This window comes from Gopherus evgoodei, chromosome 5 (assembly GCF_007399415.2).
Source record: "Gopherus evgoodei ecotype Sinaloan lineage chromosome 5, rGopEvg1_v1.p, whole genome shotgun sequence".
In the NCBI taxonomy this organism is placed as follows: Eukaryota; Metazoa; Chordata; order Testudines; family Testudinidae; genus Gopherus; species Gopherus evgoodei.
This window is the reverse complement of record NC_044326.1, coordinates 24,861,147-24,879,359: the sequence shown is the minus strand read 5'-3', so window position 1 is coordinate 24,879,359 and position 18,213 is coordinate 24,861,147. Positions and strand designations below refer to the sequence as shown.

Genomic DNA, 18,213 nt, shown 5'->3' with positions numbered 1-18,213 from the left:
GATTCATGTCCGCCCCATTCGAGCCGTTAGCAACTTGCTCCCTTCTCTACCTGTCGTGGAAAACCGCTTTCCTGGTCGCCATCACTTCAGCGAGGCGAGTCTCCGAGCTTCGGGCCCTCACGGTGGAGCCCCCATATACTGTATTCCACAGGGACAAGGTACAGTTGCGACCACATCCGGCCTTCCTCCCCAAGGTGGTATCAGCCTTCCACGTTAACCAGGAGATCTTCCTACCTGTCTTCTTCCCAAAGCCACATTCATCTCACAGGGAGCAGCAGCTGCACTCCCTAGACGTCCGTAGAGCGCTCGCTTTTTATATTGAGCGAACAAAACCATTCCGCAGGACCCCCCAACTCTTTGTTGCGGTGGCCGAGCGTATCAAGGGCCTACCAGTTTCCTCGCAGAGGATTTCCTCCTGGGTGATGTCGTGCATCCGCACCTGTTACGACTTGGCTCAGGTTCCATCGGGCCATATCACTGCGCACTCTACCAGGGCTCAGGCCTCAATGGCTGCTTTCCTCGCTCATGTACCCATTCATGAGATTTGTCGTGCAGCTACCTGGTCCTCGGTCCATACCTTCGCCTCCCACTATGCCCTGGGTCAGCAGTCAAGAGATGACGCAGCCTTCGGCTCCTCAGTCTTACATTCTGCGACATCTCACTCTAACCCCACCGCCTAGGTAAGGCTTGGGAATCACCTAACTGGAATGGATATGAGCAATCACTCGAAGAAGAAAAGACAGTTACTCACCTTTGTAACTGTTGTTCTTCGAGATGTGTTGCTCATATCCATTCCAAACCCGCCCTCCTTCCCTCAGCCGGCAAGAAGGAACTGAAGAGCGGTTGGGTTAGCAGGGGTATATATTCAGCGCCATAGCGGTGCCACGCCAGGGGGCGACCCTGCTGACCCACCGGAGTTGCTAGGGTAAAAATCTTCCGACAAGCGTGCACACGCGGCGCGCACACCTAACTGGAATGGATATGAGCAACACATCTCGAGGAACAACAGTTACAAAGGTGAGTAACCGTCTTTTCCTCACCAAAACAGGAAAAGGCTTTTATTCCTGGTACTTTCTGATCCTAAAGAAATCTTGTGGTGTCTGATTCATTCTAGATCCATGAAAGCTGAACTATTTCATCAAGAAAATCAAGTTCAGGATGGTCACCCTCACTTCTGTTATCCCTTCCCTGGAGATTGGTATGCTGCCCTTGCCTTACAGGACTTATACTTCCATGTGGTGATACCCCATTACCCCTTTCTAGAAGAGGAAAAATTACTTATAGGACTCTCTGTGTGTGTCATAAATGTCTGGGGCTTTTTTTGTATAGGAGTTGTGATATGTTTGTTCTTGGTTTACCATCTGGGCAATCTCTTCTGTATGCATTCCTAAGCTAGAATCTAAGGGAAAAATGTGCATATGTTTTGTGCATTTAAGAGGTAATGGGTATGATTACTTATTGCTCTTGATAGGAATTGACCCTGAGTTGCTTGTGGCTGGAGCATGCTCAGTTGGAGCAGTGCCTTTGAGCTGCCTACAGGTGTTTTAGTGGGCCAAGAATCCAAAACCATGGGAGTTCTCCAAGTTACTTGTACTGGAGGCATGAGGCTCAGAGTGAGAATCCTTCCAGATGTTGCCTGTGACTCTCTGTTTCTTTGAAGATAAGGAATGTTTCCTTTTGAGCCGAGAAATGTCATCCTAAAAGAACACCACCTTTTTGAAGTTTCATTAGTAACTCTAATAGCAATATTGACTAAGATCATCTTGTCCTGTAGAATTCACTGTCTGTGAACATCCTTTGATAGTTCAATATGTATGGATAATGAGATAACTAATTAGTTCAATCTTTATCTGTATTTATATGCAGAGGGGGTGAGTTGTGGTTTCCATGGGATCTGTTGCTCTGAATTTCCTTTTTACATATTTATTTATTTTATTTAAATTCTCAACCATAGCACTACATTGATGTAGTTTCTCCATTACGTTAATATGTTTACCAAGCTGTTAAGTCTGGTTCTGTCCTTTTGGGTTCTTCTATGGAGGCAGAATCCAATCTGTTTGCTATACCTGAGTAAATGACTATTCACCCAACAGTTCTGTAAAATTTCTGCCTTTATTTAGCAGGAAAGTCGATTTACTCTCTCAGTATTAGTTTTCTTAACACTTCGTTACTTTTGCTAGTCATATAACTTCATTTTGGAAAGATCAAGACAAGTGGAATTTTTGTTTCACTGGATAAATAGTGTGAATTATGGATTTATAATATCTTGTCGGAATTCTGCTGCAAGTCAATGAGAACAGTTAGTGTTACTTGTGCAGCTTCCAGATACCTGAGATGTAACTATAATCTACATAATTCAAAATGTTTGTATGAACCATATAGACAAAGAACTTCAAAAGAAACAAATATAAACTCATTCCTTTACATAGGCCCAATACAAGATGCCAATTTCTGCTCTGTTCCTCAAAATGGATATCTGTGGCTGCTGACTCATCTTCCCTCCCTTCTTCTCCCCTCTTCATTAACTAATGCCAGACTAGTTTTTTTTTTTGTCTCTTGCTCCAGCAAATCATTAACTGCTGCTGGAAGGTTTTGCTACTCTTGTACCTTTTGATTTGGCAGAGTCTTGCAACTTACAAAACTGTCACACCCATTAATTAGAAACTTTTATTTATATGGATTGCAAGGGGTTTAACACTACATCTGTATGTTGGTTTACTGAGGATTGAATTTTTTTAAGTACTCCAAAGCATCGGAATTGCTGGAACATAAATAATTATAAGGCTTAGGTAGACCTGTTAAGAGTGATAAAGTATATGAATGATAAGATAACAAATACTGGCTATGGTAACACTAAGTTGTCCCTTTTTAAAGACCTTGCTTTTGTACCTTCCACAAAACTTGGCACATTCCACATTTTATGCAAAGCTAAATTTCCCACTGTAAAGTTGTCCAGTTACTAGGAAGTTTCTGGTAGTTAAAATGTGACATTAGAAAGTGGGAATTGGGCTGCCTAATTCAGATACACAAGTCCTGATTTTCAGAGGTGCTGACTGCTGCAGCTCCCATTGGCTTCAGTCTTGGGTGTATGGCACCTCTTGAAAATTGAAGGTTAAGTTTTAAAACTGGGTACCCAAAAAATTGAGGCTGGCATTGAAAATTTGGACTTTATCACTGCTGTATTTCTGTGGGTTTTTTCCCTCGTCGATCTGTAAAATGGGAATAATACGTGTCATTGTAAAGTGCTCTGAGATCGTCTAATGAATGGTACTGTGAAAGTGCAAAGTTATATAAGCTCTGATTTCAAAGTAACTGTTACTATGAAGTGCTATTTCTTCAGCTCGGTATAAATGAGTCATGTTGTTATGAATACTTAGTTTAAAAACTAGAGAAAAAGTAGTTTCCTGGTATACTTACTGAGGACCAAATCAGGGAGGGCAGCTAAGAGCAGAGTGGAATGCAAGTGCATGCTAAGACAGCAGTGGGAGGCAGTGTTGCTGTCCCTGAGTGATACTGAGCAGGAGAGAGACTTGGCCATAGAGAGACAACAGAAGAATAAACATTGCTTTGTGCTTTCTTGATCAGTTAAGAATAGCCACTAACCCACTGGTTAGTGAACATGAGAGTGACCATACTGGGTCAGATAAATGGTTCATCAGTCCAGTTTCCTGTGTCCTGACAGTAGCCAGTGCCATCTGCTTGTGAGGGAAGGAACCAAACAGGGCAATTTATTGAGTCATCCAGTCTCAGCTTCTAGCAGTCAGAGGTTAAGGGACCTAAAGCATGGAGTTGTATCTTTGACAGTCTTGGCTAATAGTCATTGGTGGACCTATCCTTCATGAACTTAACTAATCCCTTTACAAACCCCGTTATGCTTTTGGCCCGCACATCATCTCCTGGCCATGAGTTCTACAGGTTGACTGTGTGTTTGTGAGAAGTAGTACTTTTTGTTTGTTTTAAACCAACTGTCCATTAATTTCATTGTGTGACCCCGGTTCTTGTGTTATTGAATGAATAAATAGCACTTCCTTGTTTGCTTTCTCCACACCATTCATGATTTTATAGCCCTCTGTCAGATCCCTCCTTAGGCATTTTCTTTTCTAAGATGAACAGTCCCAGTCTTTTTAATTCCTCTATGTATGGAAGCTGTTCCGTACCCCTGATCATTTTTGTTACCCTTCACTGTATCTTTTCCAATTCCAGTATATCTTTTTTGAAATTGGGCAACCTGAAATGTATGCAGTATTCAAGGTGTGGGTGTATCATGGATTTATGTAGTGGCATGATATTTTCTGTTTTATTTTGTATCCCTTTTCTCATGTTCCTAATATTCCGTTTAGATTTTTTTTTTGACTGCTGCTGCACATTGAGCAGATGTTTTCAGAGAACTATCCACAACGACTTCAAGATCTTTTCCTTGAGTGATAACAGCTAATTTAGACCTCATCATTTTATATGTATAGTTGGATTATGTTTTCCAATGTGCATTATTTTGCATTTATCAGCATTGAATTTCATTTGCCATTTTGTTGCTCAATCATCCAGTTTAGTGAGATCCCTTTGCAGTCAGCTTTTCATTTAACTATCTTGAATAATTCAGTATTGTCTGCAAACTTTGCCACCTCATTGTTTACCCCTTTTTTCTGATCATATATTAATATATCGAACAGTATTAATTCCAGTCCAGATCTCTGCAGGACCCTGCTATCTTTACCTTTGTCCATTGTGAAAACTGTCTACTTATTTCTGCCTTTTGTTCCCTATCTTTTAATCACTGATCCATGAATACTATTCAGGCTGGATAAAAATGGATTTTAAAAAAAAATTTAGATTATAATCACCTAGGTTAACGCCTAAATTTACTATATTTAAATTAAATTATTTTAATAAATTAATGTCCGGGCAGTACACGTTTACTGCTAAAGTTTTAAAGTCAGTTCAGTCAACTGGTGGAAGTCACTGGCTAAGCATTTGGAACCAGCTTTTGACTGCAGCAGCCTCTTCTGCAGGTGCAGAGAGAATATTTTCTCAATTTCCATTTATTCCAGTAATTCAGTTCAATACTAGTTTATGCAAAGTTAAGAAAGTGATTGGAACTTTTAAAAAAAGCAGGAAAGCTTGTTTTTCCTCTTCCAGTCTGAATAAGAACTATGTGTGGAGTTAGTATCTTCTAGTTCTAAAATTTTGAAGAACATTGATGACCAGGAACAATCAGTTCAATTTACTGACTACAGTAAAAACTTCAGTTGTTGAATAAATTATTTTTATATTTTGATAAACAATTTTATATATCCAGCACATTTAAAGTAGTTTTATTTAATAAAAAACAATTTTAAAATGCTAATTTTGTGCATTTTAATTCCAGTTTCTATCCAAATGCAGCTTTACATAAATCATGAGCAAAAAAATTGATGATCATTTAGTAGACAAGAAATGCATCATTCACCATTTTCTGGAAAAAAAAAAAAAAGATGCTAAATAAATGTATATTAAGGTATGTAATTGCTTAAATGAGTATGTACAGACATAATATATCCTTTTGGGTAGCAAAACAGAAGAAATAGCAAATTATACCGTGCAATTGGAATCAAACTTTCTTTAGGAAAAGAACTTCAAATGCAAAAAAAAAAATAAAAGAAATTAAAATAAATGAATTTAATCATGCTTTAAATCAGAGTGATTTAAATCAATCCATCCTGGTGCTATTCCTATACTAACATCTCACTGATCAGTACTCCATTTTAATCTACTTAAAAGACTTGGAGGGCAGAGAGGATTTTCTAGAGGCGTGTATCCCATTCTGAGCTGTATATTTTATATTAGATGAAGTGCCTGGCACCCCAAGGGGTGTCGTGGTCATCTTTTTTTTTTAATTCATTCAAAATGGTTCCAGTGTGTTTGCAAAAAAAAAATTGAAGAGGGATAGAAAGTATTTTTCTTCATTATTTAAAAATATCTTATACATTATTTTTAAAAAATGTCTGGTGTCCAAAATGGCGTTGTGTGGAAAGACAGTTTCCCTGCCAAGTGTTGCCTGAGTGTTCTTGTGGGTGAGGTAATATCTTTGATTGGACCAACGTCCGTTGGTGAAACAGACAAGCTTTTGAGCTCAACAGAGCTCTTCTTCAGGTCTGGTAAATGTATATTTTGATTTGAGAGTATTAAGCCTTTCAAAAGTTTACTTTCTTGCATATTGTGACGAACTGGGAAAGTTCTTAATGTTTTCTCTGAATACTGTATTGGTGCCTCAGTGTCCCCATGGCAGTTCTTAAGTATCTGGCAGAGCAAAGGGCCAGTGCACCTAAATGCCTGACACTCTGTCTCCTAGCAACTGATGGCCTGGGCCCCTCCCCTGCAAAGGTGCCAGCTGAAGGTGTTGGAGACAAAGGGATCAGGTGACCTCCTGGCCCGGGAAAGGGGCTGAGGAGAGAGGAGGGGCTGGGAGGGGTGGTTAGTCTGGAGCTGGCTGGGGTCAAGGGTGGAGGGCAGACCTGGGGGTCTGGCTCACTGCCCCCCAGAATGGACCCAGCCGAGGGGTCCGGTTCGCTGTATCTACAAGCTCTGTTTTAGACCCTGTTCCTGTCATTGAATAAACCTCTGTTTTACTGGCTGGCTGAGAGTCACGTCTGACTGCAAAGTGGGGGTGCAGAACCCGGTGGCTTCCCCAGGACCTCGCTGGGGTGGACTTGCTGTGGGAAGCGCACGGAGGGGCAGAGGATGCTGAATGCTCCAAGGAGAGACCCAGGAGGTGAAGACGTGTGAGCTTCTTGCCCTGAACAAGTCTGCTCCAAGGGAGAGGAGGCTCCCCAAAGTCCTGACTGGCTTGGTGGGGAGCAGTTCCAGAGCATCGCCCGGTGACTCCGTGACACATATGTAGTGCATTTTGTATGTACATGTCTTAAAGTTTTGTGAAGTGTCTGCCTTATGAGGTGGCAGACTTAGTTATGCATTGAGAAATTGAGATTGTGTGTGTTTTCAATACTGAAAACTCTGTGCTGAGTGCATTAAAATTCCCAGATGAAGCATTGGGGAGCCTGATTTCATTGAAAATAATATGTGATGGGGACAGAGTTTCAGTAACACACTTTGCATCTTGTCTAGAGTGCTGGGATAGAGACAATGCCTGTGTTTGAGCAAGAGGTACGGTGACGGAGGATAGAGCAGTATAAATCTGCAGTTCCACAAAAGTTATTGTCTCTGATAAGGTGGAAAGGTATTGTCTGGCAAAACATTTCCATGTTAGGGAATTACTTGTTCTTTCAAAAAGTAGGAATTTCCATAAAAAATCATTGTGTTCAAAAATCAGAAAGTGACAAAAGTTAAGGTTGAACACTCTTCACTCTGCACGCTTGTGCATATGAATTAGTATTTACGATGTAATTAAAGACTATAGTCTATCTTGTAAATAAAATGATTTTTTTCTACAACCTTAGGTAAACAGTATTTTTTTTTTAGTGCTGCATGTGCTAGAGATGAAAAGCACACATAAAAAATATGCCACTAATTATTCTTGCACAATACTTTGTAAAATAAGTATAACATGGAGTAATAATGAAAATTTGCAGGAATGCATAGGCTATATAGAATGAAGTTGCTGTTTTTTGTTTTTGTTTTTTACAAGTTTCTATTTGAGTACCCCAGGTTACAGAAACAATTTGTTGATAGTAGGGAGGTACCAATTGCTGCTCCATATTTAAGACTGAGCTGAGTCTTGTACTTAAAGTAGGAATTCAGCTTCTTTACCATGTATAAAAATTAACATATTCTTTCCAAAATTTCAGTACTTAGAGTATAACATGAATATTCTAAGAATTTACAAGTTACTTTAATAAATGTTTTGTTAGTTAAAATTAATTAAAAATGGGCTCTCAGAAACTTTTCAGTCACCTAAAATGTGTTTTTTCTGTTAATGATTTTAATAATGGAATAACTCAGACTGTTCAGAATTCTCATATAGTTAATACTTACTGAAATGTGCATACATTAAAAAAATGTTGTGTTTTTTTATAGGAATTATTGGTAACTTTTCCCTGTTGTTCTTTAGAACCAAAAGTCTCTGCTTCAGCAGAGACAGATGAATAGGGTTCTCCTTTTGAGAAACTCTCAAAAAAGTCCGTCTGTCAAAAAGGGAGTCGTTTCCTTTTGTTCTTAGTAGAAAGAACTGAGACCATAAACTGCCCTTTCCAAAGATGGCTACTGCCTTCACCTTCATTTCTTTCTGCCTCCTGACACCGTAGGAGACAATTATCTTCCCTGAGAGCTGGTTGTCTTCATTCCAGTTTGGAAATATGGGAGAGGGTGGCAATTTGAAAGAAGGCCTCTGGTGTGAGGGCAATCCCTAGCCTCTTCTGTTAAGAGGAATGGAAAGTGGTAGGCATTCTGAAAGCCACCAGTTCTTTGGGTTTCTCTGAGGAAAATGTGTGCCAGCCTTTTCAGAAAGAAAATCTTTGTTGTTAAAAATAACAGAAAAAAATGACCATTAATCCTAAATGTTTTTGTCAAAAATATTAATTGCTCTTGATCTGCCCAATAGGGAAGGAGGGAAATTGTGTGAGTACTCATTCATGTTGAAGAATGTAATGAGTGGAAGAGGGATGGGGCATCTGTGGTGTGTGCATGCATTCAGGGGAATATAGAGGATTCGTGCATGACATTTTTAATTCAAGAAAAACAAGAAAATTTTCCCCATGGAGATGGGAATGAAAAAATCTATCTTCAGAAATTATTTGAATTTAATCAGAAACTTTCATCGTCCTGATTGCTTTATGCTATCACTACAGGGCAGAGTTAAGGTTGTTTGTGGGACATAACTGAATTTCTATACCTCAACATGTTTAGTTTTCTTTTAAGTTTGACCATAATTCTGAATTTTCCATTTTTTGTTTTTGAGACAATTAACATTTGTATAATTAATTTTAATTTAAGTTACTGATGTAATTATCACAGATTGGGAATATATATTATATTTGATAAATACTGTGTGATGAGGTGGTTAGACCACATTGCTGTACAAGAGGGTCCCCATGAAACCTTATTTTTGACATTTCTTGACTTTTGAGTGGTCAACTTTAACATTTTTGTAACAGTATTTACTTTTAATGGAAGTGATTATATTTGAGCAAACAGCAGATTTGAGTAAGGGTGGAGTGACTTTTCATTTGTAAAATAGACTGTCCTTCCGTTTTGACATTTTGGGGCTCACCCAGACCATTAAGGGTTCTGTTAGCGCCTGCCTTGTAACCCTGAGGCCTTGGTTACACTGGCGCTTTACAGTGCTGTATCTTGCGGCGCTCAGGGGGTTGTTTTTTTCACAGCCCTGAGCGAGAAAGTTGCAGCGCTGTAAAGCGCCAGTGTAAACAGTGCCTCAGCGCTGCAAGCTAAACCCCATCAGGATGTGGAGTACGTGCAGTGCTGGGAGAGCTCTCTCCCAGCACTGGCACTGCGACCACACTTGCACTTCAAAGTGCTGCCGCGGCAGCGCTTTGAAGTTTCAAGTGTAGCCATACCCTGAGTGTCTTATTGTTATGCTGCTATGGCTCAGACCCTAATACCAGTAGCAAGCTTAAGACCATTAAGATCTCACCCTAGCTTCCACCAGCCTAATTCTCCTGGCAGGCTCATTACCCCTGAAGATGTGAAAAAGCCCTTCCCTCCCCATTATCAGTTCATTTTTAGGATACACTCCTCACAGTTTGCACAACAGAGACCTGTTTGGGATAAAAGTAAAAAACATCTTAATAGAAAAAGTGTAGATTCAAAAATGAAATAGTAAGGAAAAGCAAACACATACAAGTTACACAGAAAATAAACATAAAGACTTGGGCCTTACACTTGTACGTTACTTAAATTCCCTTTTCTAATACAAGTTACAAATTGCCTCTGCACAGTTTCCCAATGGCCCCTCTGTCCTATAGCGGATCCACTGTTTCACAGACTATACCCTGCTTAGATGTTGGCCCTCAGTTTTTGGATTAAAAACCCATACCTAAGCCTGTTTTTAAAATGTCTTTTTTCTTGTCTTTGTGACTCAGTTATTCAGGGTGGGAAGAATTCCCTTCTTAGTTTTCCAAGACTATGATTTTCTTTACATTTTCAAGTTGTTTCAATGTTTTCCCATTAACTTGAATGGACCACTGTTCTCTTCCTGGCTGAACAGTGGATGGGTATTTGAAGTTGGTTTCCTATAAAGTATTGGCTTAGGAATCATAAGAACATAAGAATGGCCATACTGGGTCAGACCAAAGGTCCATCTAGCTCAGTATCCTATCTTCTGACAGTGGCCAATGCCAGGTGCCCCAGAGGGAATGAACAGAATGGGTAATCATCAAGTGATCCATCCTCTGGCAATTAGCCAGGATGGAATTATCTTCCATGAACTTATCTAGTTATTTTTTGAACTCTGTTATAGTCTTGGCCTTCACAACATCCTCTGGCAAAGAGTTCCACAGGTTGACTGTGCATTATGTGAAAAAATACTTCCTTTTGTTTATTTTAAACCTGCTGCCTATTAATTTCATTTGATGACCCCTAGTTCTTGTGTGACACTTGTTTATTTACTTTCTCCACAGCAGTCATGATTTCATAGACCTCTGTCATATCCCCCCTTAGTTGTCTTTTTTTCAAACTGGAACGTCCCAGTCTTATTATCTCTCCTCATATGGCAGCCGTTCCATACCCCTAATCATCTTTGTTGTCCTTTCCTGAAGCTTTTCCAGTTCCAATATACACCTCTACCTGATATTATGCTGTCCTCAGGAGCCAAAATTTCTTACCGCGTTATAAGTGAAACCATGTTATATCGAACTTCCTTTGATCCGCCAGAGCGTGCACCCCTGCCCTCCTGGAGAGCTGCTTTACTGTGTTATATCCAAATTCGTGTTATTTTGGAGTAGAAGCGTGTCTTTTTTGAGATGGGGTGACCACATCTGCACACAGTGTTCAAGATGTGGGTGGACCATGGATTTATATAGAGACAATGTGATATTTTCTGTCTTATCTTTCCCTTTCTTAATGATTCCAAACATTCTGTTCATTTTTTTGACTATCACTGCACATTGAGTGGTTGTTTTCAGAGAACTATCCACAATGATTCCAAAATCTCTTTCTTGACTGGTTGCAGTTAATTTAGACCCGACCATTTTATATGTATAGCTGGGATTGTGTTTTCCAGTGTGCATTACTTTGCATTTATCAACATGGAATTTCTTCTGCCATTTTATTGCCCAGTCACCTAGTTTTGAGAGATCCTTTTGTAGCTCTTTGCAGTCTGTCTGGGACTTAATTATCTTGAGTAGTTTTGTATCATCTGCAGATTTTGTTTACCCCTTTTTCCAGATCATTTATGAATATGTTGAGTAGGACTGGTCCCAGTACAGACCCCTCGGGGACACCACTGTTTAGCTCCCTCCATTCTGAAAACAGACCATTTATTCCTACCCTTTGTTTCCTATCTTTTAACCAGTTACCAATCCATGAGAGGACCTTCCCTCTTATCTCATGACATCTTAGTTGCTTAAGAGCCTTTGGTGAGGGACCTTGTCAAAGGCTTTCTGAAAATCTAAGTAAACTATATCCACTGGATTCCCCTTGTCCACATGCTTGTTGCTCTCCTCCCCTGCCTTTGCCCCCGCCGGAGGGGCGTCTTGCTGCCTGATAGCTACATTACGCATGTTGTGAGGTGATGCTGTAGTTGCATCATGGTTGCAATTTCTCTCTCTGGTGATGCAACTACACGCACACATTCTTTAGATATATTCATGACCATAACCTGTATACAGATCTGCTAATGGCCATCGATTTCAGAACGTTACAAGCTTTCATAAAAGACCTTACTTGACGCATTTTTGTACACAGTGACATTACATGCAACCAGTTGAGTCAGTTGCTTATTCTTTGGGATTCACAGACCCCCTGTTCTCCCTTAGAAGTGTCTGGACCCTGATTGTCACAGTCAAATGTGAAGTTGTGAGACACTGGAAAATGAAGTTAGTCTGTAGCAAAAGTATTAAGTTTTTTCCTTAGTGTTTAAGTGATAAAAGAAAATATTTACTTAGTAGCATGTGTTAAACAGGGACAGAACTATAAGGCTGTGAGTTTGTCATGGAGGTTACAGAAGTCACAGATTCCATGACTTTCTGTGTGCTCTGTGACTTCTGCAGCAGCCAGTGCGCCTCGCTCAGGGCAGCTTAGGCAACTCCTGCACCTGGTCCATCAGCTGCCGCTGGGGCAGTCTCAGGCCCCCGCATTCCCCACCCAGGAGCAGCAGAGTTTGGGTATGGGAGGCGACTGGGGCACGAAGCGGGGTGAGGCGGGCTCTGGGGGGCTCCCCAGAAGTGGCGACACCCCCCTCACTCAGCTGCTAGATGGAGGCATGACCAGTCAGCTCTGTGCGCTGCCTCTGCCTGCAGGCAACTGCCCCCACAGCTCCCATTGGCCAGGACAGTCATGGACAGGTCATGGTCCGTGAATTTTTGTTTACTGCCGGTGACCTGTCCGTGACTTTTACTAAAAATACCCGTTGACTAAAACGTATCCTTAACTATAAGTAGTGAAATGTAACCTGGAGTAAACACAAAAATGAGTTGACATAGGCTATTAAAGATCATTCTAAGAATCTGTTTCATGAAGTGTAAATAGCTGAGAATTAAAAAAAAGACACAAATTAATGTTAAGGAAAGAAAGCATTTTAAAATGTAGGCTATAATATTGTACATCAGCACTGTTTCTGCCCCCTTATCTTCCCCAACTTATCTGATGTTGTCAGTTCCAGATGTTTATTCTTATTGCTTTAACAGTTAATAGAACAGCTTCACAGCAAATGGGTGCTGAAAGCTTATTTGAAATTTTGTAAATTTCCCTTTAAAGTATTGTAGGGGAAGATATTTTTCAGTGAGGTATCACAGTCAATTTCATGCAACTAAGGGTATGTCTGCACTGCAATCCAAAGTATGATGGCTGCAAGGGTAGACATACCTGTGCTAATAGAGCTAAAAATAGCTATAGTGTAGATGTGGTAGTGTAGACTGTACAAGGGCCGAGGATTGAGAGTACTTTCTTGCATTCCTAGCCCATGGTGAAACCTGGTCTGCTATTTTTAGCCATGCTAGTGCTGGTAAAGTTAGCAAAGGTATCTCTACCTGTGCTGCAGTCACCGTTGAGATTGCAGTGTAGGTATATCGTGAGTCTCAAGAAGCAGCATGGTCTAGTGCAGAGATGGGCAATCTGTGGCTTATTTTCAGTGACACTCACATTGCCCAGGTTCTGGCCACCAGTCTGGGGGGATCTGCATTTTAATCTAATTTTAAGTGAAGCTTCTTAAACATTTAAAAACCTTATTTACTTTACATACAACAGTAGTTTAGTTATATATTATAGACTTATAGAAAGAGACCTTCTAAAAACTTTAAAATGTATTGCTGGTGTGCCAAACCTTAAATTAGAGTGAATAAATGAAGACTTGGCACACCACTTCTGAAAGGTTGCCGACCCCTGGTCTAGTGGACTAAGCAAGGTATTGGGAAACAAACTTCTCTATATCTCTGTTTTCTCAGATCTGAAATGATAGCTGTCTACTCGTTTCACGTGGGTGTTGAGAGGATTATATAAGTGTTTAATGAAATCTTCTTTCAGTTAATTTTGATCCTTTTTCCTTTAACTTATTTTAGGAGAATGACATCTTCCTGGGCTGGGAAAAAGGAGCTTACAAGAAATGGGGAAAGAGTAAGAAAAAGTGTTCTGATCTAACACTAGAGGAAATGAAAAAACAGGCAGCTGTCCAGTGTCTTCGCTCTGCTTCTGATGAAGTAAGTTTGGATTGTTTAGTAATGCTCTTCAGAACTGGCTATATTAACTTAAGATGTTTAGTTAGCCTTTTAATAAGTGGCTACTTGAGTTCAATTGTTTAATTAGTTGCCTTAGGTTTCTGTGAGAACTCTTTATGTCCCTATATGATGTATGAAATCTGGGTACAGAATTAGTCGTCTGTTTAAGCCTTCTATAGTATATACGGTGTGACATGTTATTTTATCTACAAGCCTCAGCTGTTCTTGCCAGGGTTCTTGCCCAGGCCCCAGACAGTTCTGAAGTCTCTGCACTGCCTATGTAGCAGTAGACTTGCATAATGACACTTTTAAAAATATCTTAAGTTTTACTTTGTAGTTAAGGATATACACCAGCACTGGGGAATGGACTAGCCTGCTCTAATAGCTCAAAGAGCATTCATGGCTGTGTTTTTTTTTTTTTGTCAAGCAGTGTCCCTGATCTCTCATGTCATTTTCATGAACAAGAAAGGAAATTGCTTAGTGGTTCTGTCTCTGAGAGTGGAGGGTGTAATTGAAACAAGAGATGGATCCATTTATTTTGTTTTTATTTATGTTTGCCAATTCTATATTTTCTTATTTTATAATAATAAATTGCTAAAATGGATGTATTATGCTTGCTGATTAGTTTCCTAATCGTTAGTAGGAAATCAGATTTTATATATTTTTTTCTGTTAAACTTAACATTTAAATATTCATCTGTAACAGAAAGGGAAGTCCCAGAACCGTGTGTGTGTGTATAGAGAGAGAGAGTACATCCACAAGTCAAGGAAATGGAAATGTTTCAAAAGGCTGCCCCTTCATCAGGGTTGGTAGAGACTGGACATCTTCTGTATTAAATATTTTTAACAATAGAAGATCAAACAGTTTATAGCATCTCTTAGTGAGTGCATCTGAGAATGTGGATGGGTGATGTAAAGTTCAAAAAAATCGTGTGTGTGTACATGTGATAAAATAACTGCTGGGGTGGATCTGTTTACTTGTAAGACAAACATTGATGCCTCCAGTTCTCCATGTTCATCTGAATATTTCACTATAATTGCTGGTGATACAGTCAAAATGTGTGAGAGGACATAAGTGCCATGCAACTAGTTTTCTGTCAGAGAAGTCAATACTACTAAGATGAGGAAAGCAGTAACATAGCTGTTGTGAACACACTTTGAATTTCTTGTCCAAAAGACTAGTAAGAAGTATAATTACCAGTTTGAAAAGAGATGCTGAGGAGATGGCAATCTCATGTAAATGTCCTCAGAGAAAAGAAGACATGTAATCATAGAAGTAATGTCTGCTAGCAGAGTGATTGTTTTCATGGCTCAGCCTGGTGCACTTAAAGATTAGAAACTACATGAGAATAGGTAGGGCTTCAAAGCTGATTTTACTTTTCAAGTATTTTAACTCTGAAAGCCTTTAAAGTGCCCTCTGTGAATATGACCTACTGGTAATTGACTTGATTTTTGACCAATATTCTAATTGTTTAAAATGTTGCATTGTGACAATATTGTATTAACATATTGTATCTCATAACTGTCCCTCATGTTGAGGGACGTCATTCATTTTAGGCCATGTCTTCACTACAAACATTTTCCAGTGCTAGTTAGGTTGACACAAAGCTGCTGTAGTTAGTATATTGCTTTTGCGTGTGTATACTTGGCTCCTTTCGTCAGTGCTCTGTGTACTCACCAGGAGTGATTGTATTGATGCACAGTGCCGGGCACCATGGGTAGATATCCCAGTGTGCAACTTGCCACTATCCAGCGCATGGTCTTTTGGGAAGTTTTGGCAGTGCACGGTGGGGCAGAAATAGGTTTCTCGGGTAACTGGGAACAGTTTCCCAACATGCAACTTTCTCCATCCCATAGTATCATCTGTATCCCATGACTTTTGCACTTTTTAAAAAATGCCACGAACCCATGCAGCCCTCCTCGTTGTCCACTATCTCTTTGACAGAAGCATCGAGCCTGCACAGCTCTCCACTGTTGTTAGCAGCATTGCAAGTACAGGATGCACTCGCAGAGCTGAAGAGGAAACAGAATCAGCAGGGAACATGACAATTTCATGGAGGATAGATGGTTGTGGGACAAAGCAAGAACCAGTTCAAGGTGGTTGGTGGCATTCATGGAGCAGCGGCAGATTGTGAAACGCCACTTCTGGACCCAGTAAACGAGCACTGACTGCAGGGATTGCGGATCTGGGTGCGGAGTTTGCCCCAGCCCACAGAATGAGACCTGCACTGACAGTGGAGAAGTAAATGGCGATTGCACTGTGGAAACTTGCAACACTGGTCAGTAGGAAATAATTTTGGAATTAGAAAATCCACTGTGGGGGCTGCTGTCATGCAAGTATTGGACCATAAATTATCTCCAGCTACTCAGGAGTATGACTTCTGCAAGGTGCAAGATATAGTGGATGCATTTGCAGCAGTGGGATTCCCAAACTGCAGTGTAGCAAGAGATGGCACTCATATCCATATTTTGGCACCAGACCACCTTGTCATAGAGTACATCAACAGAAAGGGCCACTTTTCTATGGTTATGCGAGTATAGATGGATCACATGGATGCTTCACCAACATCAGTGTTGCCTGGTTAGGGAAGATGCACTTGCATCTTTAAGAACACAGATCTGTTCAAAAAGTTACAAGCAGGAACTTTGTTTCCTGACTGCCAGATTACCAGTGGTGATGTTGAAATGCCAATAGTGATCTTGGGGGAGCAACAAGGACAGTTTCAACTACCTGCTCAGCAAGTACAGAAAGACAATTGAATGTGCTTTGGTAGATTGAATAGATGCTGGTGTTGTTTACTCACAAGATTGGATCTCACAGTCATTGCAATGGTTATAACTGCCTGCTGTGTCCTGCATTATATCTGTGAAGCAGAGGGGGAACGTTGCTGCTGGGATGGAGGTGGGAGTGGCTATCTGCTGAATTTGAACAGTCAGATACAAGGGCTGTTAGAAGGGCTATTAGAAGAGCTTAATGCAGAGCTGTACAGCTCAAGCAGGCTTTACAGTGATGTATTTTGGTTTATTGTGCTGTACCTGGTTAAATTGTTTTGGGACCTGTTAGGAATTGTGTGGTGCTTGGTGTAGATCTATGAATAAAACCCTCTCAATGCACCTTTTTAATTTTGTGATGTTACTACATTGATGATTATTACACTTTGTCACTCATCCTATGAGTTGTCAAACTTTTAGAACAAGTGGGTGCTTTCAGTACACATAGGCATTCTGCAGCATATGTTGGGAGCTAATAAAGGTGAATTATTTTCAGCACAATAGAATTTTGTTAACAAAACACTGCAAAAAACTCTATGCAAATTAAAAACGTACTAAATATTTGGAGCAGAACTTAGGAAAGGGGAAAAACATTTGTCCCTTTTAGGTGCAGATAAGCAACCATGGCTGTGAGAGGCCAGTGTAAGTGAACCTGCTGAGGCTGCCCAGACATGCTGTGGCCAGGGCAGCCTAGACACGCTAGGACAGCCCTCCGCTGGCCCCAACTCTGCTGCCGCCCGAACTGACCAGGGTGGCCTGGCCCAGCCCCAGGTGTGGCCAGGGTGGCCCTCCCCCTGCTCGAACCCAGCCTGTTCCTGTTGGGGTCGGAGAAGGGGCACCTATCCCGCAGCCCCAGAGCTGCTGAGGTGGGGAGAGATGCTTCTCCTTCACCACCTGCATTCTCCCGCCTCCCCCCACCTTGCAACCAGGTTCTTCTTCGGGGAGAGAGAGCGGGGGGAGTCTTCTCTCGCTGCCATAGCCCTGGAGCACCCTCCTGCACTCCAGACCCCTCATTCCCGGCCCCACCTCAGAGCCTGCGCACGCACACACACGCGCACACACATACACACACCCCGGGCTGGAAACCTCACGCCCTGCATCCCAACCCTCTGCCCCAGCCCTGAGCTCCCCTCCTACGCTTCAAATCCCTTCGACCCACCCCCACCACGTGAATTTTGTTACGCACACCCATATGTCACCTCCATACTGGTGCACATAACAAGATTCATTCTGCACATGGGTGATTAAAAATTAGAGGGAACACTGCCCTCCACCCCGACTGCCTATCTCACCGTGGCACCTTGGGGCTTGCCTTGGTCCCAAGGGTTCAAACCCTGCAATTCCTGCAATAAGTCCATACCGCTTGTCTATGTTAGAGGGCTTATACCTTCACCCTCCCACTTCCCTGGGAGGGTGAACAGAGAGCAGCAATACCTGAAGTCCAAAGGCGCAAACAATTCAATGTTAATTGGGGTGAACTTTCAGCAAGCTTAAATCCAAGTTCCCTTGTCCTTATTTTTGAATCCCAATTTACTTCCTGTTTGCCCCTAATTTATATAGTAATATTCTTAGCTGTACCATAACCAATCTAACCAGTACTAACATATTGTAACATAATTCTC

General features: G+C 41.0%; 1 protein-coding gene across 3 annotated transcripts in view; it reads left to right on the top strand.

Moving 5' to 3' along the window:
- The window catches only part of KIAA0232 (KIAA0232 ortholog), a 116,545-nt gene that overhangs the window by 42,862 nt on the left and 55,470 nt on the right, over window positions 1–18,213 (top strand). For all 3 annotated transcript variants that reach the window (XM_030565392.1, XM_030565389.1, XM_030565390.1), the window contains exon 3: window positions 13,665–13,802. In XM_030565392.1, the coding sequence (XP_030421252.1) occupies window positions 13,755–13,802 (48 nt within the window). In that variant the 5' untranslated portion in view covers window positions 13,665–13,754. The remainder of the gene's footprint in view (window positions 1–13,664; window positions 13,803–18,213) is intronic.